This window comes from Penicillium mononematosum (genome assembly GCF_028829835.1).
Source record: "Penicillium mononematosum strain IBT 11891 chromosome Unknown utg000002l:1.0-8112719.0:1.0-8118358.0, whole genome shotgun sequence".
Lineage (NCBI taxonomy): Eukaryota > Fungi > Ascomycota > Eurotiomycetes > Eurotiales > Aspergillaceae > Penicillium > Penicillium mononematosum.
Window position 1 is genome coordinate 7,296,040 of NW_026643272.1, and position 27,223 is coordinate 7,323,262.

Below are 27,223 nucleotides of genomic sequence, written 5' to 3' on the forward strand. Positions count from 1 at the left end.
TTAAGGCATTTGAAGTTCAATGGGGTCATTTGTGATTGAATTCTATCGCTGATACTTTGATCCACACGATGTTTATATAATAAGCAATACTTAATGACTGTATTCCGTAATTCATGAAATATCCATCCAGCATCCGATATAGATACTGAGTCATTGACTAATATCAGCAAAATCGTTGAAGTGAGCAAAGAAGAGCAAAGAATCAGCCTTCTCAAAAGGCTTAGCTACTGGCAGACGAGCTGTGCTTGCGGTGCTCAACATGGGTACCCTTTCCAGCCTCCACATCGCCCGTTCCACTAACCAGCTTGTTATTCTTCTCTGAAACATAGCTGGCGCGGCGCAGGTGCTCCTGAGTGTCCTCATAGTTGATGAGAAGCTCGCCGTTCTTGCCGTAGCGGTGGGGCTCATTGCGCGCAACCGAAACGACATTGAAGACGCTGGATGTCTTGTGGAAGATTGTGTCCATCTCCTCCAGGGATCGATAGGCAGTCTCAGGGTAGAAGAAGTAAACGACAGGAACGATGAATGCATTGCTATTGGGAACTGAGTTAGTAGTGTGCCAAGTCCATGTCGCTCAGAAGATGCTCACATGACAGCAAATATAATGTACGTTTTATACTTGATTGAGTCAAATGCAACGGGCGTGATCATGACAACCATGAAGTTGAAGATCCAGTTAGCCGAGGTTGCGAGTGCGTTGGCGGGAGCACGGATTCGTAGAGGCACCTATGGCGTTGTTAGCGATGTTCTGTTGGGAAAGAAAGAGACGAAAGTCTTACAATCTCAGCAGGATAGAGCCAGGTCATCCCCAGCCAGCCAAAGGCAAAGAATGTATTGAAGACAAACAAGAACACGGCCGCAGCAATACCAGGCTTGCTCTGGCCCTCAAAGCTAGTGGTGGCGGCCAAGACGGCCATGGAGATCGACATGCCAGCGGCACCGATCAGCATCAGAACTCGTCGGCCCACCTTCTCAATAATGAATATGGGGATCAAAGACGCCAAAAAGTATTCAGTGCCGTTGCAGGCAGCTAGAATGCGCGACGTCAGGCCATCCATACCGAGGGAGTTCTCATAAATGGTAGCAGCGTAGTAGGTAATCAGGTTGATACCAGAGATCTGCTGGAACATCTGGTTGACGTAGGCAAGTACAACACGGTGGAAGTGGCGGTTCTCATCCATAGTGAGCAAGTCACGGAAGCTGACACTCGAGGCAGCCAGGACTGCATCCTTGATAGCGGAAAATTCCGAGTGGACGTAGGGATCGCTCTCATCCAAGTCGAGAATTGCCGAGAGAACCTGCAAAGCTTCCTGTTCGCGGCCCTTGAGAATCAGCCAGCGAGGTGATTCGGGGAGCGGCAGCACGAAGACTAGGATGACCAGCGCGAAGACGTTTTGGAAGGCGATTGGGAAACGCCACGCAACAGAGCTAGGGTCAAGGAAGGAGAATCCGAGGTCAAGCCAATAACTGATCGTAATTCCAGCAGCAATCAAGGAGCCCTCGAACATGACAAGTTTTCCGCGGTGGTGGGACTTGGAGCATTCTAAGTAATATAAGCATTGTGCTTCATCTTCAATAACGCCAAATACTTACCAGACTGCCATGTAGGGACGGTAGAGGTGTTCATGCCGTTGCCGATACCAGTGACAATACGGCCGACCACGAGATGCGGCACCGAGTAAGCACAGGCCTGCAGTGTAGCCCCGACCACCATGATGATGGAGCCAGCAAAAATCGTCTTACGACGACCGAGGTAGTTTCCTACCCAGATACAGAGGACTGCGCCGAGGAAACAGCCCAGGTTATAAGAGGCGATAGTGATTCCTGATACATTAGTTATGAATGAATATAAGGTTTCCATGAAGTCACTATCCCTGTGTAGTCGCATTGTTACTTGTCGATGAATGCGATTTCGTGGTGTCGATTTCAGGGAAGACCGTAATGAATGAGTTCAATGTCAACAGACCTCCCATAACACCTCTGTTGACTGTTAGCAAGAGAGCCCCACTCGATCTCTCATGTATAGCTTCCGGTCACATACTGGTCATATCCAAATAGCCTGTCAAATTCCACGTTAGTGCTATGTGTCTCGACAGATAACTGAAAGACCAACATACAGGAAATCAAGACCAGCAATAACGCCGATCATGATATTCAGATTCGTGCCCCGAAGGCCGAAGTATGGCTTCATGATGCCGGATATGGTGAGTAGGTTGTTTATAGAAGGATCAGGTAAAAAGGAAGGAAGTCCGACTATTTGCTAGAAGTGAATTTGAAATGGACAAACAGAGGGGAGAAGAGAAGAATCGATTCAAGTGAGCTCTGGGGTAGTCGAGGTTTATGAACATCAAACAAGGAGCCCTGGAGAGGTCCACATCGAATGATCAATGACTTTGGAACCAAATCGGAACTCAGAACCAGTAAAAGACAAGCCAATGAGAATTAGGGACAAGGTTGCATTGATGATGTCTATTCCATGGCCTGATTGGGAGGGGGGGGCAACTATGCTTTCCGTCTTTCACGGCCGAGTACAACATGTCCATATTATTTTAGTTATTTTACAGGATCCACCAGGCAATCGGCGTCAAAAAAAAGGTGCATTTGGCCATGCGAAGCCCCTCGCATGGAGTCTCCGTCCGGTATTACTACATGTACATAACGTGTATACAGTATTGTCTCGGTACTGTAATACTCGTGGCATCAAACATTTCAACCGAAAAGGTATGGACTTATAGACTCAGGTACTTTCCCGACTCTGTTTCCGTCGATGAATATGGAGTGTATGACAACTGCACGGGTCACAGAGTTTTCGCGTGGTTTCAGGTACTTTTGTCTTTCAATTGGAATGCCATTTGACGAAAACCTGGAGATTCTCCAGGTTCCCCCGGACTCCCCCATTTTTTTTTCCTCCGCTGATCTTCGCTGAAAAGGACTACATACAACATACAACATATTATCAACTTTAAGAACTCGGACTACAGTGCACAGTTGCCTTGCGCTCATTACGTGATTTTTACCTTTTCTGCACCCGTTCGCCAAGCAGGCTTGGCAGGGATGACAAGGGGTTCACGAACTTTCCATATAAGCCTCACGGCGGACCGACATCAGGTCCCGAAAACCACCTGGGCAGCTACCGACGCGGAAGCCAGCGATGACATCATCGACAATTAATCCCATGTCCAAAAAAGGTAGGTGCTTTCCATCCGACTCTCTGGATCTCAGGGACATTTTAGAGCGTCCCCAAAAAATCTGTAGTTCGGCGCAGGCCGAATCACGGGGTTCCCGAGAACACGGGATGCCCGATTCGGAGATGCCAATGTATCAAACTGCAACACTGTATTTACACGATGCTACCCAATTATGCAGTTTAGGCTTTAGTATTAGGGTACTTTGTCATTGAAAAAAAAGAGTGCCAATAGCAATAACTATTACTCATTATAATATTTTCAAAGGGAATCCCGAAACTTACCAGTTCAAGTATAAAGAATGCCAGTTAGGGCGGAATCCCAGATTCGGTCCACAGTGCATCCCGGTAATGACATGGTAATGACACATACATACATGTAATACCAACTCAAATAGCCCTGGCCATGCTCATAACGACGATCAACTAGGAAACAATAGTCAATGATCGACGGAAGTCTCACTGGCGCTCGCGTGTCATCGGAATCATGGCGTACGGTTACTCAAGTTGGCGTAAGCCGGCTTGGCTAGCGTCGACTCGGGAAATTTGATCAGGCCGAACTGAGGAATGCCGTGATAAAGTCGGGATCAGTACACATGGCATCTTTGTACCGTCTAACTCAAGATTTAGTGCCGTCATACACTTATTTCTGTAATACTACTATGTACAACCTAGCAAGCGTTCGACCTCATAGGATCTTGCTCAAGTCTACACCCAAGAAGAATGCACTAAATCGACGTTTCATTGCAATTGAACTTGCCAGCCAGATAACAATGAACGTCAGAAATGTCCCCAGATCAGAGCCCTCCTGCCCAGACCCTCCATCCTCAGGCTCATCCAGAGACAGCGTCAAAATCAAATCGAGCTCAGCAGAGCATGAAAGGTCTTAACAAATATCCCCCTTTGAGACCCGCGGCCGGTCAGCAATCACTGTGAAACTCCTGGGTAGAATCCTGACTAACATCAAATACAATCGTGAGATTCGAGAAAAGAAAAAAAGGAACCGATAAGCAGCGAGCATAGACCACATATGTAACATCGGGTTCTTGTCCATATCGGGACACCATAAGGCATCCCAATAACAGTCAACACCCGACAATTCCACATGGGGCCGCTCACAACAGGGGGAAGCCAAATTGCTGACGCTTTTAAAGCTTCACAGGCCCATTTCGGCATGGAAATGTAGAATTACCACAAGTCGTCATTGTTGTTGCGCTTGAATTCGAACGCTTCCCCGCTTGCCTCTGGGCCGAGCAAATCAGGCTCTTCACGTTGAGGGGAGCCAGGAGAGAAGGTAGGTTCGTCCTGAGGATCCTCATCTTTCGGTGCCTGACGGCAACGGACAACGGTGTGACCCACTAAATGGCTGTTAGCAGACTAACTCAAGTATTAAGAACACATGTGTGATCAACCCACTTTCGCCGCAGTTCTTGCACTGGACCTTCGACCAATCCTTAGGCTGATCACAATCACGAGAGTAATGTCCGGCTAAAATAGTAGTTGTCAGTTCTGTACCGCCAAAGAAAAGGAAATCTTCCATGGCATGCACCACACTTACTCTTTTCGCAGTTGCGGCAAGTGACAGTAGAAACATCACGAGGTTGATCACAGTCACGAGCAATGTGGTCTTCGGAACTGCATTTATATTAGCACCAGCGGCAACCCCAGGGCTCCGATTATAATATTTCAACATACCCGCAATCCGGCAGGTGCGAGGGCCACGATCAGCGACATTCGGGCAATCTTTGGCAAAATGGCCAGCTAAAACAGATGTGTTAGCATCATTAAATATATGAATGGTTTTGGCCAAGGTCTTGTCATACTTTCGTTGCATTTGCGGCACTCAACATCAGCCGCGGATCGGGGCTCGGTGCACTCAGAAGCAATATGCTCCACAGATCTTCACAGAAGTCAGCCGTTATCCAGTTCGTTGTTTGCATTGCAGCCACATACCCGCAGTTACGGCAGCTATGCTTGTTCTTGCGCTGCTGTCTGCAATCGCGCACGCGGTGTCCAACCCCATCACAGTTTGAGCACTTGATTTCCACACGATCGTTGCCCTCCGCGCGCTCCTCCTTGCAACTGCGCGAGATATGTCCCAACTCTAAACATAATGGTTTAGCAACGTTCTTGGGAATCTGCAATCAAAGTGAACACCTACCTCCACAGTTCAGACACTTAGGCACCTTGCGCTCGTAGGGGATACCAGCGTTGTTCATGCGTTCGAGGTTGTCCTCGGCATCCGCAGGCCAACGGTCTCGGAGGTGGCCACGCGACGGCTTCGAGCTAAAAAAGAATCCAATCACGTACTCACGATCAAGGACTCCCTGAAGATCGATAAGGCTCATGACATCGTCAACTTCGGTCTCCTGTAGTCAAAATTCATTCATGAGTAATTCATCCCGAAGTATCAAAACGACAATGATTGATTACCATAGCAATGATGTAGATGCTGAAGTCATCATCTCGCATCTTCTTCTCAATGTCCGCCCAGGTGGCGTGGGGGACTGCCTTGGAGTAAATTTTGAGTGCCTGGAGTTAGGTCAGCCAAAGCTCACAACTTTTCAAGGTCCGTATGGATTTTTGGTACCTCGCGGAAATCATCAAGGTCCCTTTCGTCACTGGCTTTCTTCATTGCAGCCCAGGCTTCGTGGGGAAGCATATCAGCAACGAGGTTGAGATCGAACTTGCGATTCTCCTTGCATTCCATCGTCTTGTGGCCTTCAGCCTGGCAGTTCTTGCAGACATCGGGGGGGTCTCTCGGGACAATCAACAGCTGGGTGACCTTCCTTTTCACAGATACGGCAGGTGCCCTTGAACACGCGGGGCTTAGTGCATTCGGACTTGGAGTGACTGTTTTAAGTCAATTAGCAAAGTACAGTACAAAGCATTCAGCAACGACTCACCCTTCTTCGCCACAGTTGAAGCAAGGACCCATCTTGCGAGGCTCGGTGCATTCGGCCTTGGAGTGACTGTTTCGGGAAAACAATTAACGACGTAACAAATGAGATGTTCAATAATAGCTCACCCTTCTTGGCCACAGTTGAAGCATGCACCCGTCTTGCGAGGCTCGGGACACTCGGCCTTGCTATGGCTGCATTGTCATCAGTACAATTTAGCAATACATACAGGACAACGACTTACCCTTCTTGGCCACAGTTGTAGCAAGCGCGGTCACCACCACCGGCGTATTCACCATAGCCTCCACCATTGCCGTCGTTGTAGTTGCCATAGGCATCGCTGTATTTCAGCATTGGTTAGATGGGCTAGCACAACATGACCTGGAAAGTGCAGGACCAACTTACCCTGCATTGCTGTCTCTAGCTCCCAGAGGAACAGAGTCATTCGGGCACTGGCGAGTCATGTGGCCAGGTTCACCACACCTTGAGTTTGTGAGTGACTGGAGTTCCTGGGGAAATTTCCCGAGCCTTGAAATATAGACTATTGGGAGGGAGAACTCACTGTCCGCAGGTGAAGCCATCGTCATGGGCTCCATGGATATTCTCCATTTTGGTCAACTTGATAAATACGCTCGTTAGCCAAATCCCCAAAGCAGTATCGTCGTTGTGAAAGTCTCCTTCACCAGGGCGAAGGAATGAATGGAGAGGGAGGCCGGGAAGTCGCCAGAGAAGGCAGAGAGAGGCAGATAAGACAAGATCACAGGAGAATCGGAACACGATCTTTTCGCATGGATCGCTCTTCTAGGACCATCGAGAAAGACGGTGCAGAGTCAACGCGAAGAATGACACTTACCAACGTGGTTGTCGATGCGCAGTAGACGCGAAGGCTGTTTGTTGACGAGAATTGAAGGTAGACGGAGAAGGAAGAAAAAAAGGAAGAAGAGGCAGAGGGAAGAGGAGGATAAGGAGAACAAAAGACAACCGGCAAGAGACGCTGAGGTGGAAACTGCCCGTTTGAGGAAGGAGCGATGTGCTGACCTGCCTCAGGCAACGGGCTTTATCTATGAAGCAACTTCTACTAGACTGGATGCTCCATCACATTGGAGCTACAAATGAGATTCCATCTTTCGAAAAGAGATTGCATGCATTTGAATGGTAAGTGGTCAAATATTCTGCTAGAAATACAGAGCACATGCAAAGGAAAGACGATATAGGGCCACTAACGGCAAGACAGACATCAACCTGCGTACCATTACCGGAATAGCCTGCCCAGCAGGCCACCGGCGATGTTGTTCACAATACCACCACCCAAAGCCGAGTTGGCATATGTGGAGGCCTGACCAAATTTATCACAGCGAGAGAAGGCCATGGTATTCGTGATAGTCAAGATGAGTGCAATAACTAGACCAAAGTCAATACCTAGTCCCGGCGTATATCAAAGTATCTTGGGAGTAGCTTACCAATTAGACTGAGCCAAATAACTCCCACAAGTCTCACAATGGCCAATATCGCAAGGCCAACCCACAGAGCTGGTGTGACGTACAGGCTCAGCCAGAAGAACCGCTTGTCAGTGGCTGTCACAGTGCGAACGTTAGGGTCGGATGATTCGAAGACCCATTTGGAGTCGCCGGTGGAGGTGTCAACCTCGTTCCACCAACGTAAGCCGACCAGCCGGCGTCCCGCAATGTTTTTGAGGTAGTAGAAGTCCGCAGAGAGGAGGAGAAGGGTGAAAATGAAGACGAGGATACTAGATGGAGGTTAGCATGCGGGTTGACAGGTGGGTAGATCAGCGCAGGGTCCGTACAAGTCATCGATGAAGAGTACACCAAATAGATACATCAGTAGCGCACCTAATCATCAAGTTAGTCAAATCATTCTTGCCACTGTTCCCCGGGGCGGGGGAGCACGAACCGATCCGAATTCCCAAGAAGACAAGTAGCGTGATCGGGTGCGCGCTAAGGCGCCAGTTGAGGTCACCTTGACCTCCTTGTCCTTGGTCCATGATTTGCAAGGTGGAAGGTTTGATGTGATCGGAATGTAAAGGACCTCTCGGTCAGCAGATTGGGTCAATTTGATCCAAGTTAGGTATGTTGTTGACTGATGATACTCCCTATGTGGTCGAAACACGGGTGCAGGCGGTTTCTTGTGGCAGAATAATCGCAGAGCAGAAGCATAGACCAAGTAGATTTATTGTCGATGTATAGTTTCTGCTCAGCCAAGGGCTGCAACATCTATCTAGCGTATTGTGAAAATGTCTATTATTTAGGGACTGTTAACTAAGTTCTATACGAAGATCTGGTCAATATTCCTACTTCTATACATCTCTAAAAACATCCACGTGATTACACTGAGTGGATACCGGTCGTCGAGTTATGTCCATCTGGGCAACATATGTGGCGCTAAGCCGAACAAGACACATAGTTTGATCTATATAAAACATAAGGTGAGAATGACAGAATGGTCCCTATGCAAACGAACTGTCTACAAGCATAGTAGGAATGGCCAATTCTATGCAATCTCATAAATTGCATCAGCTCATAAAAAGAGGTAAAAGAAAAAGAAGTAGACTCTGCCAACCTTCTGCGTGGGACATACTCCGAAGCGGCTTTACGGATAGCCGAGTCGGCTTCTTCCCGATCAAGTCGACTCCATAAAGACCTCCACTCCCCAAGAAACACAGCACACAACTCTATACCAGTTGAATGCACACACGAATCAAACATAAACAATGGCAGCTCGCAATACTCTCCGTCGTTCTCTTCTCTACGGTAAGCCCAAGCTCCCAAGATTCCATCGCCGCATCGCATCTTCCCCGCATTTCACTCCGAGCTCCAAAAGAAAAACCTCAAAACTAACAAACAACACCAAACAGTCCCCGGTTCCTCCCAACGCTTCCTAGACAAGTCGCGCTCACTGACCGCCGATTGCCTCACCTACGACCTAGAAGACAGCGTAACTCCGCACATGAAAGTAACGGCGCGCTCCCTAGTGCGGAGAGCAATCGACCAAGCCGCGCCAGCAGGAATTCGGGAACGCGCCGTGCGAATTAACTCCGTAGACAGCGGACTAGCACTGGGCGATTTGACCGAAGTCGTGAGTGGCCTCCAGACAACAGACAACAGACATAAATAGCCCATACAACGACCAACTTGCTAACCGTCCCAGCTGCAATCACCAAACCTGACAACAATCGTAATCCCAAAAGTCAACTCCGCCTCCGACCTAACCTTCGTCACAGACGTTATAACACACACTCTATCCCAGCAACCACCAGCAGAAAGAACCCCAATCTCGCTCCTGGCTCTAGTCGAGTCCGCCAAGTCTCTGACGAACTTATCTCAGATTTGCGCCGCTTCGCCCTTGCTCCAAGGTCTGATTTTCGCAGCCGAAGACTTTGCACTGGACTTGAGCATTACGCGGACACCCTCGCTGACAGAGTTTCTGTTCGCGCGGTCTGCGATAGCTACTGCTGCGCGGGCGGCGGAGCTACCGTCGACGATTGACCTCGTCTGTACGGCGTACAAGTCAGAAAACGGGGATGGGTTGCCGCCCGCTGTGCTGCAGGAGGAGTGTTTGGATGGACGCAGGTTGGGGTTCAATGGAAAACAGTGTATTCATCCGTCGCAGGTGAAGGTTGCGGATCAGATTTTTGGACCGGATGCGCTGGAGACTGAGTGGGCTATGCGGGTTGTTATTGCAGATGAGAAGGCTGCGAGGGCGGGGAGGGGTGCTTGGACGCTTGATGGGAAGATGATCGATGTTCCTGTTGCCCATAAGGCTAGGGCTATTGTTAGGAAGGCTGAGGCTTGTGGGGTTGATGTTGATGCTTTGAGGGCTGAGTGGCAGCATCAGGAGCCAGAGTAAGTGGTTCATATATGTAGTGTTGTGTAGTATCTACGCATGATATCCCTGTACATGTTGTACATTCTAGTATGTTGTATGCTTGCATCATTTCCCTGAGAGAGTTTTTCCTACTGTAGATTGTATTCGGTTGCCTCACTAGTTCTAACAGTCATGTCAGATCATCTAAGTATATAGGAACATGCAGCCAAGAAAATTTATCCTAAAAAAGATTGCTTAAAGAACTCGATACGTTCGCCCGGCGGGGTTTGCTGCGTGCTGTGGTTGAGTCACAGACTTGGGCGAAAAGGTTGGAACAAGTTGAGTTATCAAAGGATTCAATAGATTTGGTACTGGGTATCATGCCGCTTGGACGCAAATTGAGTCGAATGACACGCTAGGTCATTGATCTTGAGCTTCTAATTCTTCGCGCTTGAGTAATTGGATTTTGCCCATAGTCAGGATGGGAGGCTCTCCGCCAGCGTTGGCCCCCACCAATTCACTAGCCAGCTCTTTGGCTACTGACTTGTCATAACTGGTTGGATCGATGCCGAGAATCCCTCCAACGTAACCGCCTCGCTCACCAGGTACACTGAATTCCCGGAATAAGTACCGCCACTCGTTTAGCCATGCTTTAACGGCCTTGCCGATTTTATCTTTGCCATTCTTGGAGTGGTGACCAGTGCCTGTGATGGCATACACCACACGAAGGCCTTCTCGAGCATGTTTGAGGAGAATCTTCTCGAGATATTCGATAGCCTCTTCTGGGTGGAGACCGTGAAGGTCAACATAAAGTTCTTCCGAAGATTCATCCAATCCCTTGTGAGAGAGATGTTGATTGCGTTCTTCGTAAAGCTGGCGTGCAGCCTCCCGGTGGCACCTGCGCATTGCGTCGTTCTCGGCCTGGCCGCGCAACGACAATGCTTTGGCAGCTCGTGCGTCATTGCGGTTCCATGCTTGGGCAGCGCTAGATACGATCGTTAGAAGTGGTGAAGATAATAGTACGCACTGAAAGCTTACCTCTGGAGGAACTTGTTTCGCACAGTGCCATGGCGAATAGCCTCTGTCCGGTATTTTATATATTGTTGGTTGGCCCGCGAACCTGTCTCCAACCAGGGAATATTTTGCGGTGGCGGAATCGACTGAGCTGCGGCACTGTTCTCGCGACCCTTCGTTTCTTTGTTTCTGGAGCCAGGTTTGGTTTTCCCGGGGGCAGGAGATGGGGTCATTCGAACTACATCCGCCAGAGATGAAGGGACGCTTTCTTTGCTCAAGCTGGTTTCGCGGTTATTATGACCGCCCCGTTTCCCATGATGCTTCTTCCCGGCATTCTTCGCATTGACCGCGGCAAGAGTCGGGAAGGCATCTGGATCGTCTACAGACGGTGCAGCAGGATTCAACTCCCGATTCTGGTGGCGGCTTGATGGACGGGAGTTGGGGCGTCCAAGATGAGTTGCGCTTCCATTTCTTTTGCCCATTCCAGGAAGGAGGCCAGGAGGCGCATACTTGCTGGCTTGATAAGCAGAAAGATGGGCAGGGTACCGGCCTGTATACTGATTTGCCCATTGATCACCGTTATCTGCCGCTTGTAGGGGTGGGAATGCATCAGAACCACTGTCTACTTGGAACGGGAGGGAGAAGCTGGTCGACTTCCATCCGTGATACTGAGATTGCCGATAAGCGCGGAAGGATCGTGCGAGAAGGGGCATCCATCACCGGCTAGACAATTTCCCATAACCCAATACCTATTCACATTTGTTAGCGAAAAAAAGATTAGTTTATCCGGAATATTCAAAAACACTCACTTGCAGACATGTGTGGTTAGGTCATGACTAAAACGACAGTCCGCTCGAAGGCATTGACCAGTGGACAGCCAGTACTTACAGACCACAGGGCTGCGACTGCTACCCAATGGCGTGACCGGGCGTGCTTGCTCCATCGTCATAGACTTGCCAACCAAAACACGACCGTCATCGTGTTGTTTCGAAATCGCCTCAGATTCTATATCTTGCGAGAGCGAAGCAATAGTGGCACCGAGATCGTAACTGTTAGCCTCCAGTGCAGCTTCTATTTCATCATTCGATCGCTTGTCACCCAGCACCGTGCGCAGGATATCATGGGGGCTCATATCCGGAACAAATTCAACCGCAGTGGCGCTAAGTGCGCCGGGGGTGCTGACCCCGCCCGTGGATGAAGTTGTACTGTTGGCATCATCTGCGACTAGCCAGTCAACGTTGTTATCGCCCCCAAGGTCACCGTAGAAGTCAGATATCTGGCTTTGGTCCGAGAACTCGTAGGCGTTCAGATTTGGGGAATGAGGGATAGGCTGCGCAAGGGCAAGCCGGGGCGATGGACGTGGGGAGGTAAACGGAGAGACAGTAGAAGATAGCGGGGGCCGCGAAAATGGCCCACGGGAGTTTTGCATCCACGAGGTACTCCCAGGGCTTGTTCCTAAAGTCGAATGAGGGGATAGCGGTGTGGATGATCGAGCCATCTGCCATGGCGCGGGCGAAGAGCGGCGAATCACGGTATGACGGACTGGAGGCGATGCGTCTGGCAGGTTTCGGTTGCGATGGCGCCAGAGGATGTCCAATACCGCATTCTCTAAAGGCGTACCCGCCAAAGAGGTGTTTGCGCGCAAGAAGTCCTCCACTTTTTCCACTTGTTCTTCCTCATCCAGTGCCTGATCTTGCAGGATCTGGAGACATTGTTCAAGAAGCTCGTCGGAAACCATGGTGTGCGCTGATATGGGTAATACGGGCGGAGGAAAGGGATCTGGAGGTGACCCTAGCGGTGAAGGGGTTGGGTCCTGGATGGGGTGTCCGAAGCTAGGCAATAGGCGCGAAAATGCTCGACGAAAGTAAACAAAAGGTCAGGCTAGAGTCGGGAATCAGAGGCACATCATGCTTCCTCTCTAGGTGATCGTGAAAGTGGAAGAGCGATAGGGGTTCCAGGATTGGTTTCAAAGTTACAGTAGGAGATGAAAGTTGCAAAAGTGATAAATGACAAGCAGATAATTACATCGCATCGTTGAATGAAAGTTGAATAAAGGGTGAAGTGACAAAGAGGGGAGGCGGAGAAGGGGGATCAACACCGGGTCATAACAGCTTATCGGCTGAGCTTGAAGTGACATGGGAGTACCTGGAATTTATTATTTCTGTGTTGACAAGATAATATAATACATAATAAGGAGATAGATGAATGTAAAAGAGAAATATAAAATTATTAGAAATAAACAATAAAGACAATATGAAGATTCATGTATCTGTGGGTTGTACTTTTATAGCACCATCCCCAACATCCGGACACAATAGATACAAATATATAGACAAATATATCCATACATATATGTAGTTATATAGGGATAGTCACATATAACATAAACTTTGATATCAACGAACGTAAACAACCTGGGGAAACATGTAGATCAACCCGAGCTCAAGTCCGGCGGATCCGCTGACTTGCAATCTGGACTTTCAGGGTTAAAACCGATTTTCAGCCTAAAAGTGCTTGGCTTACTCTTCCATGTTCGATCCATCAGGGCATTGAACACGCCCTTGGAACTTCTTTGAATATTCATCTATTGACCAGGTACCAGGTATCGCACTTTCACTGTTTTAGAGCGGTTCATCTTTTCCGGATTCGACCATCCTCCTACCAGATATTGATACCCCGGGACTATACCCATTTTGCAATGCCTGCGGATTACCAGTCCACCGCCAGGGCGTTGTCTCTTTCACCCTCATCTCCGGATCCTATACCTTCCTCTCCTGGCAGTGATGCTCAGCCGCCCTGGAGTCGCGCCGGTAGGCGAAACTCCAGCTGGTCGAGCGCGCAGGCTACAAGCTATCGCGATCAGATAATCCAGCGCGGGACAGAGTTATATGTCCGTATGAATAATATCTGGGAGGAGATGACCCTATGGAAGAAAATCGGAACTGTCTTCGCTGCCCTCTTCGTGGGCGCATCCGGTATCGCGTTCATGGTGTTGACCGGGAAGCTGTTCGTCTGGCTTGGCCCGGTCGCTGAGAAGTGGGAGACGTCTTGGCTAGCCGCCTTTATCCTGTGGCTGTGTGTCTTTTTTGTCTCATTCCCGCCTCTTGTAGGTTGGTCTACATTTGGGACTGTGGCAGGTTTTATATTTGGGGTGTGGAAAGGGTAAGAGGGTTACTTTACTATATCGGCAAAAACAGTGAGCAGAAGGCTAACTCGATATTTCTTTACAGATGGTTGATCTACGCTTCCGCCACAATTATTGGGTCGACTGTCTCGTTTTATGTTTCGCGGACAATTCTGTCTGGATTCGTCAAACGCCTTATGGAACATGATAAGAGGTTCGCCGCATTGGCCCTGACATTGAAATATGATGGCCTCAAGCTTCTTTGTATGATCCGTTTATGCCCGTTGCCCTACTCAATCTGCAACGGAGCTGTGTCCACATTTCCTACGGTGCAGCCATTGATGTACGGACTTGCGACGGCCATCATCTCTCCCAAATTGTTGGTTCCTGCGTTCATCGGTAGTCGGATACGTCTGCTCTCCGAGAAGGGCGAGGAGATGAGTGCGGGATCCAAATTCGTGAATATCTGCAGTATTATCTTTACAGTCGGTATTGGAATCTTTACCGGGTGGTATATATACCAAAGGTTTGAGCCCCCGAATTCATCTGTTGTCAATATCTTGTGGACCCATGCTGATCCCTTTCTTTCTTTTTTTCTGTTTTAGAACTTTGGCCCGCGCAAAAGAGCTCGAAGCCCAAGAGCGTGCAGATATCCGAGGTTCTCTCCAAGCTGATCATGCAGCGCACCGCCCTCATCGTGGGTTTTCGGAAGATCCTGATGTGAACAAAGCGTCTCTTACGCTTGCAAGAGATGAAGAAGAGCGAATTGGGTTCACTGATTTGGACGATGACAATGTTGACCTTGTCTTGGGTGACGACAGTGACAGTGACCAGCCGGGTCCTTGGAAAAACTCGAGGAGATCATATCACGATGAGTTCACCGATAATGACTCGGACGGATTCGCAGGGGAAGAAGAGGAAGAAGAGGCATATGGTCTGCATACTCATGTTTCAAAATAACCAAATAAATGAAATAGAATCCTGATATTGATCGTAAGATGAAGAAACATTACTCCTTAGATGAGAGAGAGCCCTTGAAGGACGAACTTCCGTGCCGCAACCTGCCGGACTGAGAAATACGCCCCGCTCCGAGGAATCAAGCCAGGGTTTTTCTACTCCATATCACTGTCCCTTCATCAAAGTGTCTTCAATTACAAGTACAATTCGTTTCAAAAACAATATTCTTGCTCTCTTTAATGGACTTTATTCTCAATTCGGTGGGAGGGTTTTTGTGGAGGTGAAACTCGATGTATGTCCTGATATCCCATGCTTTTTCAGTCTTCTTCACAGATCTATTCTCCCATACTACGTCCTTTTTACCATATTATATCTCATCTAACATAATCCTAGTTGATTCATTCATTCAGCCTGTGTTCCTTCGACTTGCCACAGATCGAATTCCTATGACCATGTCATGGGTGAACGCCTGAATATTTGATATCCACACATTCTCGGGATAGAAAGGGACTGTCGACATCACATCTTCGAATCCACAAACTACGTCTTTAGTGACGTAGTATTTTTCTTTATTTTCTCTTTCTATCGTCCTGAGACATACTCTTTTGAAGAGCTGCCTGCAGATACCCGTGTATCAACATGTATGGCGCAGCGTCCTTGAGGTTCCAGGGTGGAATCCCCCCCGAGTCAAGGCTCATACATGAACCAATATGCTCCAAATCCCGAGATTACAGTGCAGGGCCAAGAACACCTTCTATCTGGGCCGACAGAACTATCTGAACCTCCTGCGAAGCGACTGCGCATCACGCACAAGGCTTACGAAGCAGCTTCAGCGTCAATTGCTCTGGGAAATCTAGAACACAACAATTCCAAGTCGCAGACCTTCCAATCTGATGGACCCCATATTGTTGGCTCGATGGACAGGCTGTATGCCGGTGGCAGCAGCAGTACCCCGAATGAGTCGACAACCTCGACCGACTTGACATCTCCTTTTGAGCTAAAAGCGTCTACATCGCCTCCTCCCAATCCCTTACAAACTTTTTCTACACGGTCAGTTATCTTTGGACCGAATGTACTGGAAAGCGGGAAAGTCGATTTGTCTAAATGTCGACCCCGATCGTCCATCCCATCTAAAATCCACCCCTCTGTTTACGGCGAGCAGTGCGTTAGAGCGGCGTATGCATCACGGCTAAACCCGTACGCTCTCCATCGCCAAGAACAAGAATTCTTGCAAGACCACCTTTGCCACGTTCACGTCACAATCTACCTCAACATACGAAACGGAATACTGCTACTCTGGGGGAGAAATCCCATGGTGGCTGTTACCAGGGAAGAAGCACTCGGATGTGCCAAAGATTACCGATGGATGAATCTGGCTTCGTTTGCTTACGACTGGCTCGCACGGAATGGCTACATCAATCACGGATGCGTGGAGGCTCCATTGGCCCCGGTGAAACCCAAACGTGGAAGACGGAAAGAAGGGCCTACAATTGTCGTAGTCGGTGCTGGAATGGCAGGTCTGGGGTGTGCACGTCAATTGGAGAGTCTTTTCCGCCAGTATCGTGGTTCAGATGCCCTGCCTCGAGTCATTATCCTCGAGGGACGTCGAAGAGTCGGTGGACGCATCTATTCACATCCGTTGCACAGTCTCAAGTCGGAAAAGCTGCCTGACGGGCTTGTTCCAAAGGCGGAAATGGGTGCTCAGATCATTGTCGGCTTCGATCATGGCAACCCGCTCGACCAGATAGTTCGTGGCCAGTTGGCACTCCACTATCACAAGATACGGGATGTTTCGACGATTTACGATATTGATGGATCACCCGTGGACGAGGTTCAGGACGCGATGGCAGAAAAGCTCTACAATGATTTGCTCGATCGAACCGGATTCTATCGTCACAAAGCAAAGATTGTGCCAACCGCCCAGGGAAACCGCGAGATGATTGATGCTGGCCGCGAATCGGCGGTGGATGACGGACTCACTGTGCGACAGTACGAAGAGGCGAGGGCAGCTGGGACAATAGATCTATTGGTCCCCACAAAGCGGGTCCGACGAGGAATAAAGCACAAGACTGCGGAAAATGAGCCATCCGTCGACGTGGCCAGTGATCTAGCGGGGAACTCGGAAGATGACCCGGCAGCCTTGACCTGCCAGAAAACTGGATGGAAGCTTAACCCAGGATACACCGTCAACGATACTATTGAGCTGGACCAGGTTGCCAAGGCGTCTCAGACACAGACTCTCGGCGCAGTGATGGACGAAGGTGTCAAGCAATATCAGAACATGCTTCCAGTGACAACCAAGGATATGCGGTTGATGAATTGGCATTTCGCCAACCTCGAGTACGCCAATGCAACCAACGTGGACAAACTTAGCCTATCAGGATGGGACCAGGACATCGGGAACGAATTCGAGGGTGAACATTCCCAAGTCATTGGCGGCTACCAGCAGTTACCCTACGGGCTGTACATGCTGCCAGAAAAGCTCGATGTTCGCACCGGCAAGATTGTCACCGAGATCTCTTACGACACAACTGGGTCCAACAATAACCTGAAGGCAGTTGTCCAGTGCGAGGACGGAGAAAAATTCCTAGCAGATCATGTCGTCTTCACCGGTTCTCTCGGGGTCCTGAAGCAGCAGAAAATCAAATTCAAGCCTCCTCTTCCGGACTGGAAGCGTGGCGCAATTGAAAGACTAGGATTCGGAATCATGAACAAGGTCGTTCTAGTGTTCCAAGAGCCGTTCTGGGACACCAAGCGAGATATGTTTGGCCTACTCCGTGAGCCGAAGAACCCTGCTTCTATGGTCCAAGAAGACTATGCGGCCCACCGCGGTCGATTCTATCTGTTCTGGAATGTCATGAAGACTACCGGACTCCCATGCTTGATTGCCCTCATGGCTGGTGATGCAGCCCACCAAGCAGAATCTACACCAGACGAAGAAATAATTACAGAGGTCACTGGCCAACTTCGAAACATCTTCAAACACACTACAGTTCCCGATCCTCTGGAAACCATCATCACCCGCTGGGGCCAGGACCCATTCACATACGGCAGCTACTCCTATGTAGCTGCAGAAGCCTTCCCAGACGACTACGATCTGATGGCCCGGTCAATCGGCAACCTCCACTTCGCCGGTGAAGCCACCTGCGGCACCCATCCAGCAACCGTCCACGGAGCATACCTTTCAGGCCTCCGCGCAGCATCAGAAATAATCGAGCCGATATCCGGACCCATCGTAATGCCTCACCCACTCGTCCCTGAGAAGTCAAAAGTAACTCGAAGCAAATCCTCCACGCCAAACGGCCAAACGACCAAGAAATCAAGAACGAGAGGCAGCTCATCCCTCTCCTCCACCGAAAGCCCAACAACCACGCAATCAAAGCCCCCCTCAACCTCCACCTCCCGCAAACCAACCTCAACCGAAAAGTCCCGCCGCGACGCCTACGACCAAGCCCTATGGACAACAATCTACGCCGAGCTGGGCTCCGCACCACCACGCCCCGCAAAATCAGGCCTAAACCCCTTCCTCTTCTACCAAAAAGACTACTGGGCACGTTGCCGCGACCAATGCGACGAAGCCCGCCGCGCAGCATCAAACAATCCGAACGCAAAGGCTCCACGCGACGAGATCCGCGCCGCACTCAGGCCAGATGTGGCGCTCTGCGACGCCAGCTGATAAAAAGCCGTACCTCGAACAGACGGAGATTAACCGCCGTGCTAATGCCGAGGCTTGGGAGAAGTGGAAGGTTGACGTTGCTGAGTGGGAGCGGAAGACTTTTGTCGTTAAGGATCGGTGGTGTGCGGAGAATCCGTTTGATGAGTGGGTTATGCCGGAGTACGTTGATGAAAATGCGTCGGTGCCTGTGCTTGCTACTGCCTTTACGACTGTGCCTGCTTTGAAGTCTGAGAAATGAAGATTTATCGGCGTTTATGGTGGGTAGATTATCTGCGTAGACGGTTAGGGAAAAGAAGGGAAAAGAAGGTAATTCGTCTCTGTAGAGAGGATTGTTATGAGTATCGTTTCAGCCTTAGTGATATCAATGAATGACAGTTTTAATTCTGATGGTCTTGTTTACGTAGATAAGTAAGAGAATGTCAATGTTGTAAACCTTGGAACGTATTGAACATGATATGGGAGCTTCTGTTTTCTTCTATTTCTATTTCTATGGGTAGTATAGGCATCCCAAGCAGACCAATTGATATAGAACCACAGAGACCACTCGATTTCCTCTTTCATGATGGGGAAAAGGAACAGGGAAGAAGAAAAAGAAAAAGAAAGACGTAAGGAAACCCATCAAAATATGCACGGGGAATTTGGAAATGAGATATCGCATAAAACAGATATAAGTCTAGAAGCAAGAAGAATCCTCGATACACGCGCCAAACATCATGTTTTCATGCATCATGACAACGAGAAATAGGAGAGAATAGTGGGAGAAAGGGTGTATATATATTTAGAGCACGGGCTTTGCCTCATGAGTCTCGGTCTCGGCGAGGAACTTCTCGGCCTCGAGAGCAGCGACACAACCAGATCCTGGTAGAATATTGAGTTAGCCAAATTGCAATTACTATGAGTGAGATGCTGAAGTATGAACATACCGGCACTGGTGATAGCCTGGCGGTAGCGCTTATCCTGAACATCACCGCAGGCGAAGACACCCTCGACGTTAGTGAAGCTGGTACCGGGCTTGGTGATGATGTATCCCTCGTCATCAAGCTCAACCTGGCCCTTGACGAGACCACTGGCGGGGTCGTGGCCAACAGCGTAGAAAAGACCGTTAGCCTCAACGACCTCCTCCTCGTTAGAGCGAACGTCCTTGACACGGAGGTGGGTCATGAGGCCGTTAGGCTTGTTCTCGCCGATGACCTCGGTAGCGACGGTGTTGAAGCGGACCTTGCACTTGGGGTGGGCAAGGAGACGATCAGCCATGATGTTCGAAGCACGCAGCTTGTCCTTGCGAACGAGAACAGTCACGCTGCTGCCGTACTTGGCCAAGAACATGGCCTCCTCGGCGGCGGAGTCACCACCGCCAATGACGTACAGGGGCTTGTTACGGAAAATGGGCACGGCGCCGTCGCAGACGGCACAGGCACTGATTCCGTTCTGCCAGTAGGTCTCCTCGCCGGGCAGGTTCAGACGGCGGGCGTTGGCGCCTGTGGCAATGATGACGGCGTCAGCGGTGCGGACGGGCTCGCTGCCCTCGTCGTCGTTCCACTCGGTCCACATCTTGAAGGGCCGGGAGGAGAGGTCAAGCTTGGAGATGGTCTCTGTGATGATCTCGGTGCCGAAGCGCTCGGACTGGGCGCGCATGTTGTCCATGAGCTCGGCGCCGCCGATGCCGCTGGGGAATCCGGGGAAGTTCTCGACGTCGGTGGTCGTCGTGAGCTGACCACCGGCGGCGGTGCCGTTGGCGAGCATGCCCTCGTAGAGGACTGGCTGGAGCTCTGCGCGCGAGAGATAGATAGCGGCAGTGTGGGCACCAGGGCCGGAGCCGATAACTGTGGGGGAAAGCGTTAGAACTCTGATATCAGAGAAATCTGGGTGAACCGGATCATTCAATCTCTTCGAGAAACCACTTACTGACTACTTTAGAGTGCACCATTCTGGCGGTATTGGAATTGACGCGCGACGGCGTCGGAAATGACTTAGAGAAGACCGAGGCCGAAGGAGGAGATTGTTGGTGAACGGTAGTGGCCGCAGTGGCAGTCAATCCAATGGATCGAAGGGAGGGAAAACGACGAAAGGCGGAGGAAAACAGCTTGAAGGTGTTTCTGAGAAGTGGAGGGGAAAAGAATAAGGAGAGGGGAGGTATAATATCTTTTTTCGGAGGGGCAGTGGAGACCGGGATTAGGTGATGGAAGTTGATTGATAAACCGGCGAGATTCAGGAAGACTGGATCCTCAGACAGGATGCGATTGGATTCTTTGTCTTTCTGGGGTTTCCAGACCACGCGAGATTAGAGATAATTCGTTTAAACTAGGCGATTTAAGGCAATTTAGAGCAATTTCAAGGCAATTCGAGTCGGCTGAATCAGGTTGAGCATCGAGGCTCCGAGGCTTTCTAAGCACATGTCACGTGAAAGGTCGAGACCGCTGATGTAATCTCAGAAATCTGATCAGATCACTCCGAGGCGCTTCTTCCCGGCCGAATTTGTATACTTTGGCTCTACTTGAGAGATCGTGGATTGAACATCACATGTCGGTTTGGACGGATTTAGGGGAATCATTCATCAAACACTATCTCAAGTCATAAAAATCCACACAAATCATCAGATCGCAGAAAAAGAAAATGCCACACCCAACTTCAATATAGTACATTAGATTACGCCGAACCACTTCTTCCGTGGACGGCTACGCTCCTCAGGACTGCGGGAGTGTTCAGCCATCATATGCGGTGGCAGACGTTGAGGGACTTCGCCCTCAGAATCCCCATCCTCTTCACTCCCAGGATATCCCTCGTACTGTGGTTGATGTTGTTGGCTTGTGGCGGCGTTAGCGCGGGTATTATTGATAAGGTCGTGGTCCTCGTAATCGTCTTGGTCATCGTCATCACTGTAATCTTCTTCTTCGTCGCGCTGTGCATCTGCTTCCCCATTGTTCTTTTTGCGGCGGGGTAAGAACTTTCTCCAGCCCTTGACAATCTGCGTTGGGGGCGGGTCATACTCGGTCCCGTCGTAGTGCAGTGCTGGGACGAGCAGTTTGTAGGGTGTGGTAACACCCGATGGGTCTTGTGGGCTGATCTCTAGGTTCAAAGTGATGGCGAGCCCGCCTTCTAGGTTGATGTAGGCGCCTGCGCCGTCATCGCCCTGCTTGGCGGCTTTCTTTGCCGCTTTTTGGCTGAGATTCGTTGGTCGCCGGTGGAAGTTGCCAGGTCGTGGAGGTGCCGGGCCCCCAGGTCCTGGGAAATAGCTGTCCCCGTTCTCGTGGGGCTGAGCGGGCACATCAACGCTTGCACGGCGATTGAAAGCAGCCTCGTCGCCTCGACTGAAGCTCATTGTCCTCGTGGGAGGTGGTCCACGGGTAGAAAGGCGCCTGAGAATGCCAGGCTTCTCGGTAGACCCCTTGTCTCCACGACCCAGCGACAATGTTCGCTGCAGCTTATTTGGCCGAGGTGGTGGGGTCTCTATTATCTCCGACTCGGGTGTATCAGGTGGAGTGGACCCGGGCTTATACTCACGGATCGAACACCAGTTTCGCCGAGGTAGTAATCGCTTGTTGTTGCGGGCTTTGCCATTCACATCCTGGACAAAGATGGGAACGACATCCTCGTCTGTGTTCGAGTCCATGTGGTGGACTGTATTCCGCTTATTGAGCGTATCCGCAATGAGGTCGGTCTCCGGAATGTCTGCAATAGCAGACGAGATAACATTCGGCATGTATCGATAATCATGGTCTTTCGCGATATTCAATTTGGGATTCGAATAGAACTGCCCAATTGCAGCCAGGTGGACATCACCACTGAAGGATCAAGTTAGTTTTTTATCGTTCGGAATCTGGAGTGCAGTGGCTGGTCTTACCTGAGTATTGTGATCCGGACTGACTTCTCCGCGGCCAGATCCTGAAGATCCTCAACCAACCATGTGCGCTCGGACTTGAGGTGCTTGCCAGCCCAATGGTCATCAAAGACCTCCACATTCCCGCCAGACCGATTAACAAGCCCACCAAGTACTCCAGCCTTGCCGAGGGATTTGCGGCTGTTCATGAAATTGCGCAGCATTGCCTGGGGTCAACGTTAGTTTTAGGTCTGATCAAAGACAGAAGCAACCAGATTACATACCACTCGGGGGTAAGCAACAGGGACACTTGTGAGAACGACCAAATGCTTTGTCTCTCCTTTCATGATCTCCCTGTGGCAGCGGTCCCACAATAAATCACAGGTCTCTTCGCTGAGAACTTCATTGCTCTGCAAAAACATGTCAGTGTAGTCCACAAGTCCGAAAGATGGAGTATCCATACCCGTCGCTCAGTGCGGCAGTCAAGAGCCAAGAGTGAAACTCCCTGGCCCAGAGACATGAACAGGTTTCGGCTCTTCTGTTCAATATATGGACCAGGATGAGCACCAAGAAGCCAGCTGGGCTCATCTGTCTCGGTTTCATCGGGAACACTGTGGTGCTGGAACAGCAGGTAATACTTGAAAGCAATCTTTCCAATTCCAGAGATAACAGAAGTCTGCATGAAATCATCGTGGTAAGAACCAAAGCCTTCAAAAATTTCATGATCGTTCCACATGTTGACCATGGGAATCTGCGAGTTCGCCAACGAGAAGAGGCCCTGAGAGAACCATGCAGCGTAGCGCTCCAGGTAGAACTGCTCCAATTCAGCCCGGAACTCGGGTGTGAATGACGCCCCATATCTCTCGGCAATGTTTTTAATCTTAATCCATTCCTGGAAGAATGTCGACTCTGTGATAACCGAGTCGTTGAAGACCTGATCGCCTCCACCGATCATCACATGGAACGGACGAGTCTGATGCTCATTAAGAATATCTCGCCAAAGAGGATCAGGTCCGCAGACTCGATCAGAGTCTGCAGACGGGCTGAACCCGTTACCACTGTGGAACATTATGTTCATGGATTCTCCAACCGGGGGTACCCAGAATCCCAAGGCAGGTCCCTGGTTGATCCGGTAAGCGATTCGCTGTTGTGTTGTGCTCAGTTCAACCTCTAGGTTGAACCGCCAAAATGTTACATCTCTTGCGGCATCGGCGTACAGACGAGCTCCTGGGATGTCCCGGTGCAGACTCACGCTCTCGCCATCGACGGCATGCATCCGGTTGGAAGGCATGGGTTGTTTGGCGCCTTCGCTGGTGTAGTCGATCATACTAGGTGAGAGCTCGTAGATGCCATCGTCGTTCTCGACGAACGATAAGTCGACTTGCTCCTCGACATGTTCAACTGGCTTCACGTAAAGTGGCCGCCCATCACGGCCAATCTTCATGAGCCCGGCGGTTGGGTCAACATATTCGGGAGCCAGTTGCATTCCATCTTCATGGCTGATCACGACAGGTGGAGGAGGAAGAAGATCCATCGGTTGAGAGAATAGTCTCAGTGTGGGCGGAGTTTCGTAGGAGGAGCGAGAATCTTTAGTCACTATCATGATAGATCCTCGCCATATATCTTTCTCAATGGGACCGCTGGCTCCATCAACCTTAACTCGCTTGATACCTGTGTATCGTAGCAAAGGTCCACATCGTAAGAAGAGGTGGGGTTGGAAGTTCTTGTGCTCAGTCATTCCTAGTGAGCGTTAGTAAATACATTTCGATGATTTTGTGACCAAAAAAGTAGCTTGGGGACCATGATGGCGGAGGATCTCACCTGTCAACTTCTGAGCTGGGGACTTGTAGTTCTTGGGAAGAGCCCTGCTCTTTCTGCGATCTTTGCTACCACCACCTTCCCACCACGCTTTGCTGCGGTCCATATCAATATTCGGGAAATCAAAGTCAGGGGCCGCAAGCCGAGCAGGCTGTGCATTCCTCCACTCAAATATTGGTGGGGGCGTAGGTGGTGGGACATTGAAGGACACAGACTGTTTCTTGGGCTTGACCTGGGACTCGGCACTACCCTGAGGCGGTGCTGTTAAAAGTTCGTCTGTCGTCTCCGCTCTTAGGCCAGCAGGAGCCTGCATAGGTCGAGGGCCTGCTTGGGACATCGAGCGACTGTGGCTGATATTGTTGGCAGGTGCTGGTTTCGTGGCAGGTCCGCTCACTGTGACTGATCGTCTGGGTACATTGCCCATCTTAGCTGATGATGGGATAGCGGCTTCTGCACGTGTATATTGGGGGTCCTCGGGTCGGCGAATAGATGGGTATTGAGGATTCGTTGAAATTGTCCTGTTGTGACGCACAGCCGTGCCTTCTGGTTGTCGCTGTTGTGGTGGTGCAGCCGCATGCCCATTGCGCATGCCATCCCCAATTGGAATATCCCTCCGTTCATTCCTTCTGACTGTGCCGGGGACTGGTTGGCTTTCTGGCTGCGCACGTTGTGTTGATGCTTCTCGTCCTACCGCTGCCACCAATTCGGCTTTCTCTTGTTCAGCCTTCTTGCGCGCAAGCCGCTCTCGGGCTTTGATTTCCGCCTGCTGTACTCGTGCCCGCTTCTCTTCCTTGCTGATTCCAGTCAAAGTTACTTCCAACTTTTGGAGGGGAGATCGCTCTGATGCCCAATCTCGCCGGGAGTCACTGGCGGAGACCGAGCGTGTGGTATTGGACCGAGTCGGGGGAGACACAGGCGGTGGTGACTGGACATGAATCTCAGGCATAGCTGCACTGGGTTCTTGGGGGTGAGGCTCTGTGGGAAGGCCTCGTGGTGTTGTAGCTTCCACTGGTAATTCTGAAGTGGATGGAGGAATCGGCTTGCGGGTTGTATAGTTCAGGTTTCCTTCGGGCTGGTTTCGGGCTCTGGCTGAGAAAGACCTGTCTACCTGCCCTGATGAAGTGGTATCTCTTGCGCTGGTGTGAGCTGTCTTCGTCTCATCATATTCTGCGTCGTGTTCATGACTTTTCATGGAAGAAGCCTTTTTGCGATTGCGCCTTCCTGGAGCTCTTTGCGCTCCGTTGGAAATGTGGGGGTTGGAGCTGCCATTTGCCATATCGGGCGATCCACGCATTGCCATAGCAGCCATGATGTGTGTTTGCGCCCGAACTCAAGGCAATAATCGGAGAAATGCGTAGATAGTGTGCCAAGTATGTGCAATTGCGAACCCAACTAAAATCAATAATCGTTAATGTCGGTTCCAAAGGCAACCCGAGCAAATTTAGGGGGAGGTTCACTTGATATTTCTCGAAATAGTTGAAACGAGTTCAATGCGACTTGATCTGATGCCTAACGCAGGGTCACCACACCATAGCCCAAGCTGATTCGTAGGCAACAAGCCAAGTTGGGCGGGGGTATAGGTCCACGCGGCGGTGACAGGGAATTTGGCCTGTATAAGAGGCGAACAGATAAACACTTGGATAAGGGTGTCAATGGGGTAGAAGATGAGATGAAAAGAAGAGAAAGATTTCAATCAAGTCCAACAAGTCCAAAAAAAAAAAGGAAGGCAAGGTCTATACATCCGATATCCCGGTGGCTGGTTATCCCCAGCCTTCGCGCGGGGCCATTGTCATACGAAAGTTTTATCAAGGGCTTTGATCCTTGGAGAGTCAATATATATACATATGTAGATTATAAGACGTTAGGAGAAATTTGAAATATCAAATAGTGAAATATAGAAGTACAGAAACAAAGAATATAAATATATAGAATTAAGCATAATTCTTAAATTTGGTATGGGGAGTGGAATGAGCTATTGTTAGAACATTTGAATCACCTAGTACATAGTATGAACATAAATAGAAGTACGGAGTACTTCGTATGTACCTGGATCGAAACTACGAATGTTTCACAGTTCAACTACAGCATATATGATATTGCACACAAGTAACAGATAAAGCACTCCATACTCCGTACTCTGTTGATGTTCTATATAAGTCACCGGGTAAATTTCAGACCGGATCAGCCTATTTTTTAGCCTCAAGGCGTTCTCAATTATACCCAGCATAAAGCGGCAAGAGGTTAAAGTGAAAATGGAAAAGATGTTTATAGGTAGTGTACGTTGTTCATGCAAGGATTTTGAACTATTACAGTCAATATGGATGGACTAACAGATAAACAGTTCAGCCAAAAATTACAATAACGGTACTCCGTACGCAGTAGTGTCTTCTATGCGAACCGTTGGCATATCTACGTCTGCCTCCAGGGCCCCCCGAGCCAAGACCGTACCTACGTAAGCTAAATAAGAGCCACCTGGGCATCTGGCCAAGGCAAGTAATATAGTACCGACTACGGAGTAGAAACCGTGGTCTTAAAACGCCCCAAATCTTCTTTTATATTGATAAAGAAATTAGCTTCTGTTTTGAATAAGCTAAGTTGACCTCAATAGGCCTCTTAGCAGACTCAATAGGAACCCGTGTGTGGGTGGCCTCTGACGATCCTCCTATTTTACCTTGACCTGCCCCAGGTGGTGTCTTGCATCGCTCCAACCTCCTCTTAACAACTATTATTGGAACCTTGGAAATACCCGTTTTGTTGGGAGTCTCCGTTTTGTTAACATACACCCTTAACCATTGCTTATCGAGTTGCTGTTCCAACGATCCGGAACTGTCGATGGCAACCGCCTGCTAGATACCTCGAACCTCATAACCCTCCCTTGGTTCCTTTCCTCGACCGAAATCAATTGATCCCT

At 49.8% G+C, this 27,223-nt stretch overlaps 9 protein-coding genes across 9 annotated transcripts; 3 read left to right on the plus strand and 6 right to left on the minus strand.

The window, feature by feature from the left end:
• Positions 1-220: 220 nt before the first annotated feature.
• On the minus strand, positions 221-2,191 carry N7519_004554 (uncharacterized protein; the record flags this gene model as incomplete). Its single annotated transcript, XM_057291330.1, has 7 exons — positions 221-533; positions 590-726; positions 780-1,543; positions 1,594-1,824; positions 1,895-1,980; positions 2,042-2,059; positions 2,118-2,191. 7 exons carry the CDS (start codon positions 2,189-2,191, stop codon positions 221-223), a joined length of 1,623 nt encoding a protein of 540 aa, XP_057152532.1.
• Positions 2,192-4,372: 2,181 nt separating this feature from the next.
• N7519_004555 (uncharacterized protein) lies at positions 4,373-6,693 on the minus strand (the record flags this gene model as incomplete). Its single annotated transcript, XM_057291331.1, has 13 exons — positions 4,373-4,542; positions 4,601-4,819; positions 4,880-4,945; positions 5,008-5,084; positions 5,138-5,288; positions 5,346-5,553; positions 5,618-5,716; positions 5,775-5,997; positions 6,091-6,156; positions 6,213-6,278; positions 6,329-6,424; positions 6,490-6,567; positions 6,647-6,693. The coding sequence occupies 13 exons, from the start codon at positions 6,691-6,693 to the stop codon at positions 4,373-4,375; spliced, it is 1,566 nt and encodes a 521-aa protein (XP_057152533.1).
• Positions 6,694-7,336: 643 nt separating this feature from the next.
• On the minus strand, positions 7,337-8,153 carry N7519_004556 (DUF846 domain-containing protein; the record flags this gene model as incomplete). Its single annotated transcript, XM_057291332.1, has 4 exons — positions 7,996-8,153; positions 7,889-7,934; positions 7,545-7,831; positions 7,337-7,485 (listed from the first exon to the last, which is right to left on the minus strand). Exons 1-4 carry the CDS (start codon positions 8,084-8,086, stop codon positions 7,337-7,339), a joined length of 573 nt encoding a protein of 190 aa, XP_057152534.1. The 5' UTR covers positions 8,087-8,153.
• A 659-nt stretch (positions 8,154-8,812) lies between these two features.
• On the plus strand, positions 8,813-9,948 carry N7519_004557 (HpcH/HpaI aldolase/citrate lyase family protein; the record flags this gene model as incomplete). The annotated part of the gene is made up of 3 exons (XM_057291333.1): positions 8,813-8,852; positions 8,957-9,177; positions 9,250-9,948. 3 exons carry the CDS (start codon positions 8,813-8,815, stop codon positions 9,946-9,948), a joined length of 960 nt encoding a protein of 319 aa, XP_057152535.1.
• A 378-nt stretch (positions 9,949-10,326) lies between these two features.
• Positions 10,327-12,658, minus strand: N7519_004558 (CCCH zinc finger and SMR domain protein; the record flags this gene model as incomplete). Its single annotated transcript, XM_057291334.1, has 3 exons — positions 10,327-10,891; positions 10,945-11,565; positions 11,730-12,658. 3 exons carry the CDS (start codon positions 12,656-12,658, stop codon positions 10,327-10,329), a joined length of 2,115 nt encoding a protein of 704 aa, XP_057152536.1.
• A 960-nt stretch (positions 12,659-13,618) lies between these two features.
• On the plus strand, positions 13,619-15,004 carry N7519_004559 (TVP38/TMEM64 family protein; the record flags this gene model as incomplete). Its single annotated transcript, XM_057291335.1, has 3 exons — positions 13,619-14,082; positions 14,151-14,570; positions 14,650-15,004. 3 exons carry the CDS (start codon positions 13,619-13,621, stop codon positions 15,002-15,004), a joined length of 1,239 nt encoding a protein of 412 aa, XP_057152537.1.
• Positions 15,005-15,701: 697 nt separating this feature from the next.
• Positions 15,702-18,677, plus strand: aof2 (putative lysine-specific histone demethylase Aof2; the record flags this gene model as incomplete). Its single annotated transcript, XM_057291336.1, has 1 exon — positions 15,702-18,677. The coding sequence occupies one exon, from the start codon at positions 15,702-15,704 to the stop codon at positions 18,675-18,677; it is 2,976 nt and encodes a 991-aa protein (XP_057152538.1).
• Positions 18,678-19,455: 778 nt separating this feature from the next.
• trr1 (thioredoxin-disulfide reductase TRR1) lies at positions 19,456-20,635 on the minus strand (the record flags this gene model as incomplete). Its single annotated transcript, XM_057291337.1, has 3 exons — positions 20,583-20,635; positions 19,601-20,500; positions 19,456-19,535 (listed from the first exon to the last, which is right to left on the minus strand). Exons 1-3 carry the CDS (start codon positions 20,602-20,604, stop codon positions 19,456-19,458), a joined length of 1,002 nt encoding a protein of 333 aa, XP_057152539.1. The 5' UTR covers positions 20,605-20,635.
• Positions 20,636-21,318: 683 nt separating this feature from the next.
• Positions 21,319-25,621, minus strand: N7519_004562 (uncharacterized protein; the record flags this gene model as incomplete). The annotated part of the gene is made up of 5 exons (XM_057291338.1): positions 21,319-22,459; positions 22,519-22,721; positions 22,779-22,904; positions 22,958-24,234; positions 24,316-25,621. 5 exons carry the CDS (start codon positions 25,619-25,621, stop codon positions 21,319-21,321), a joined length of 4,053 nt encoding a protein of 1,350 aa, XP_057152540.1.
• Positions 25,622-27,223: the final 1,602 nt, after the last annotated feature.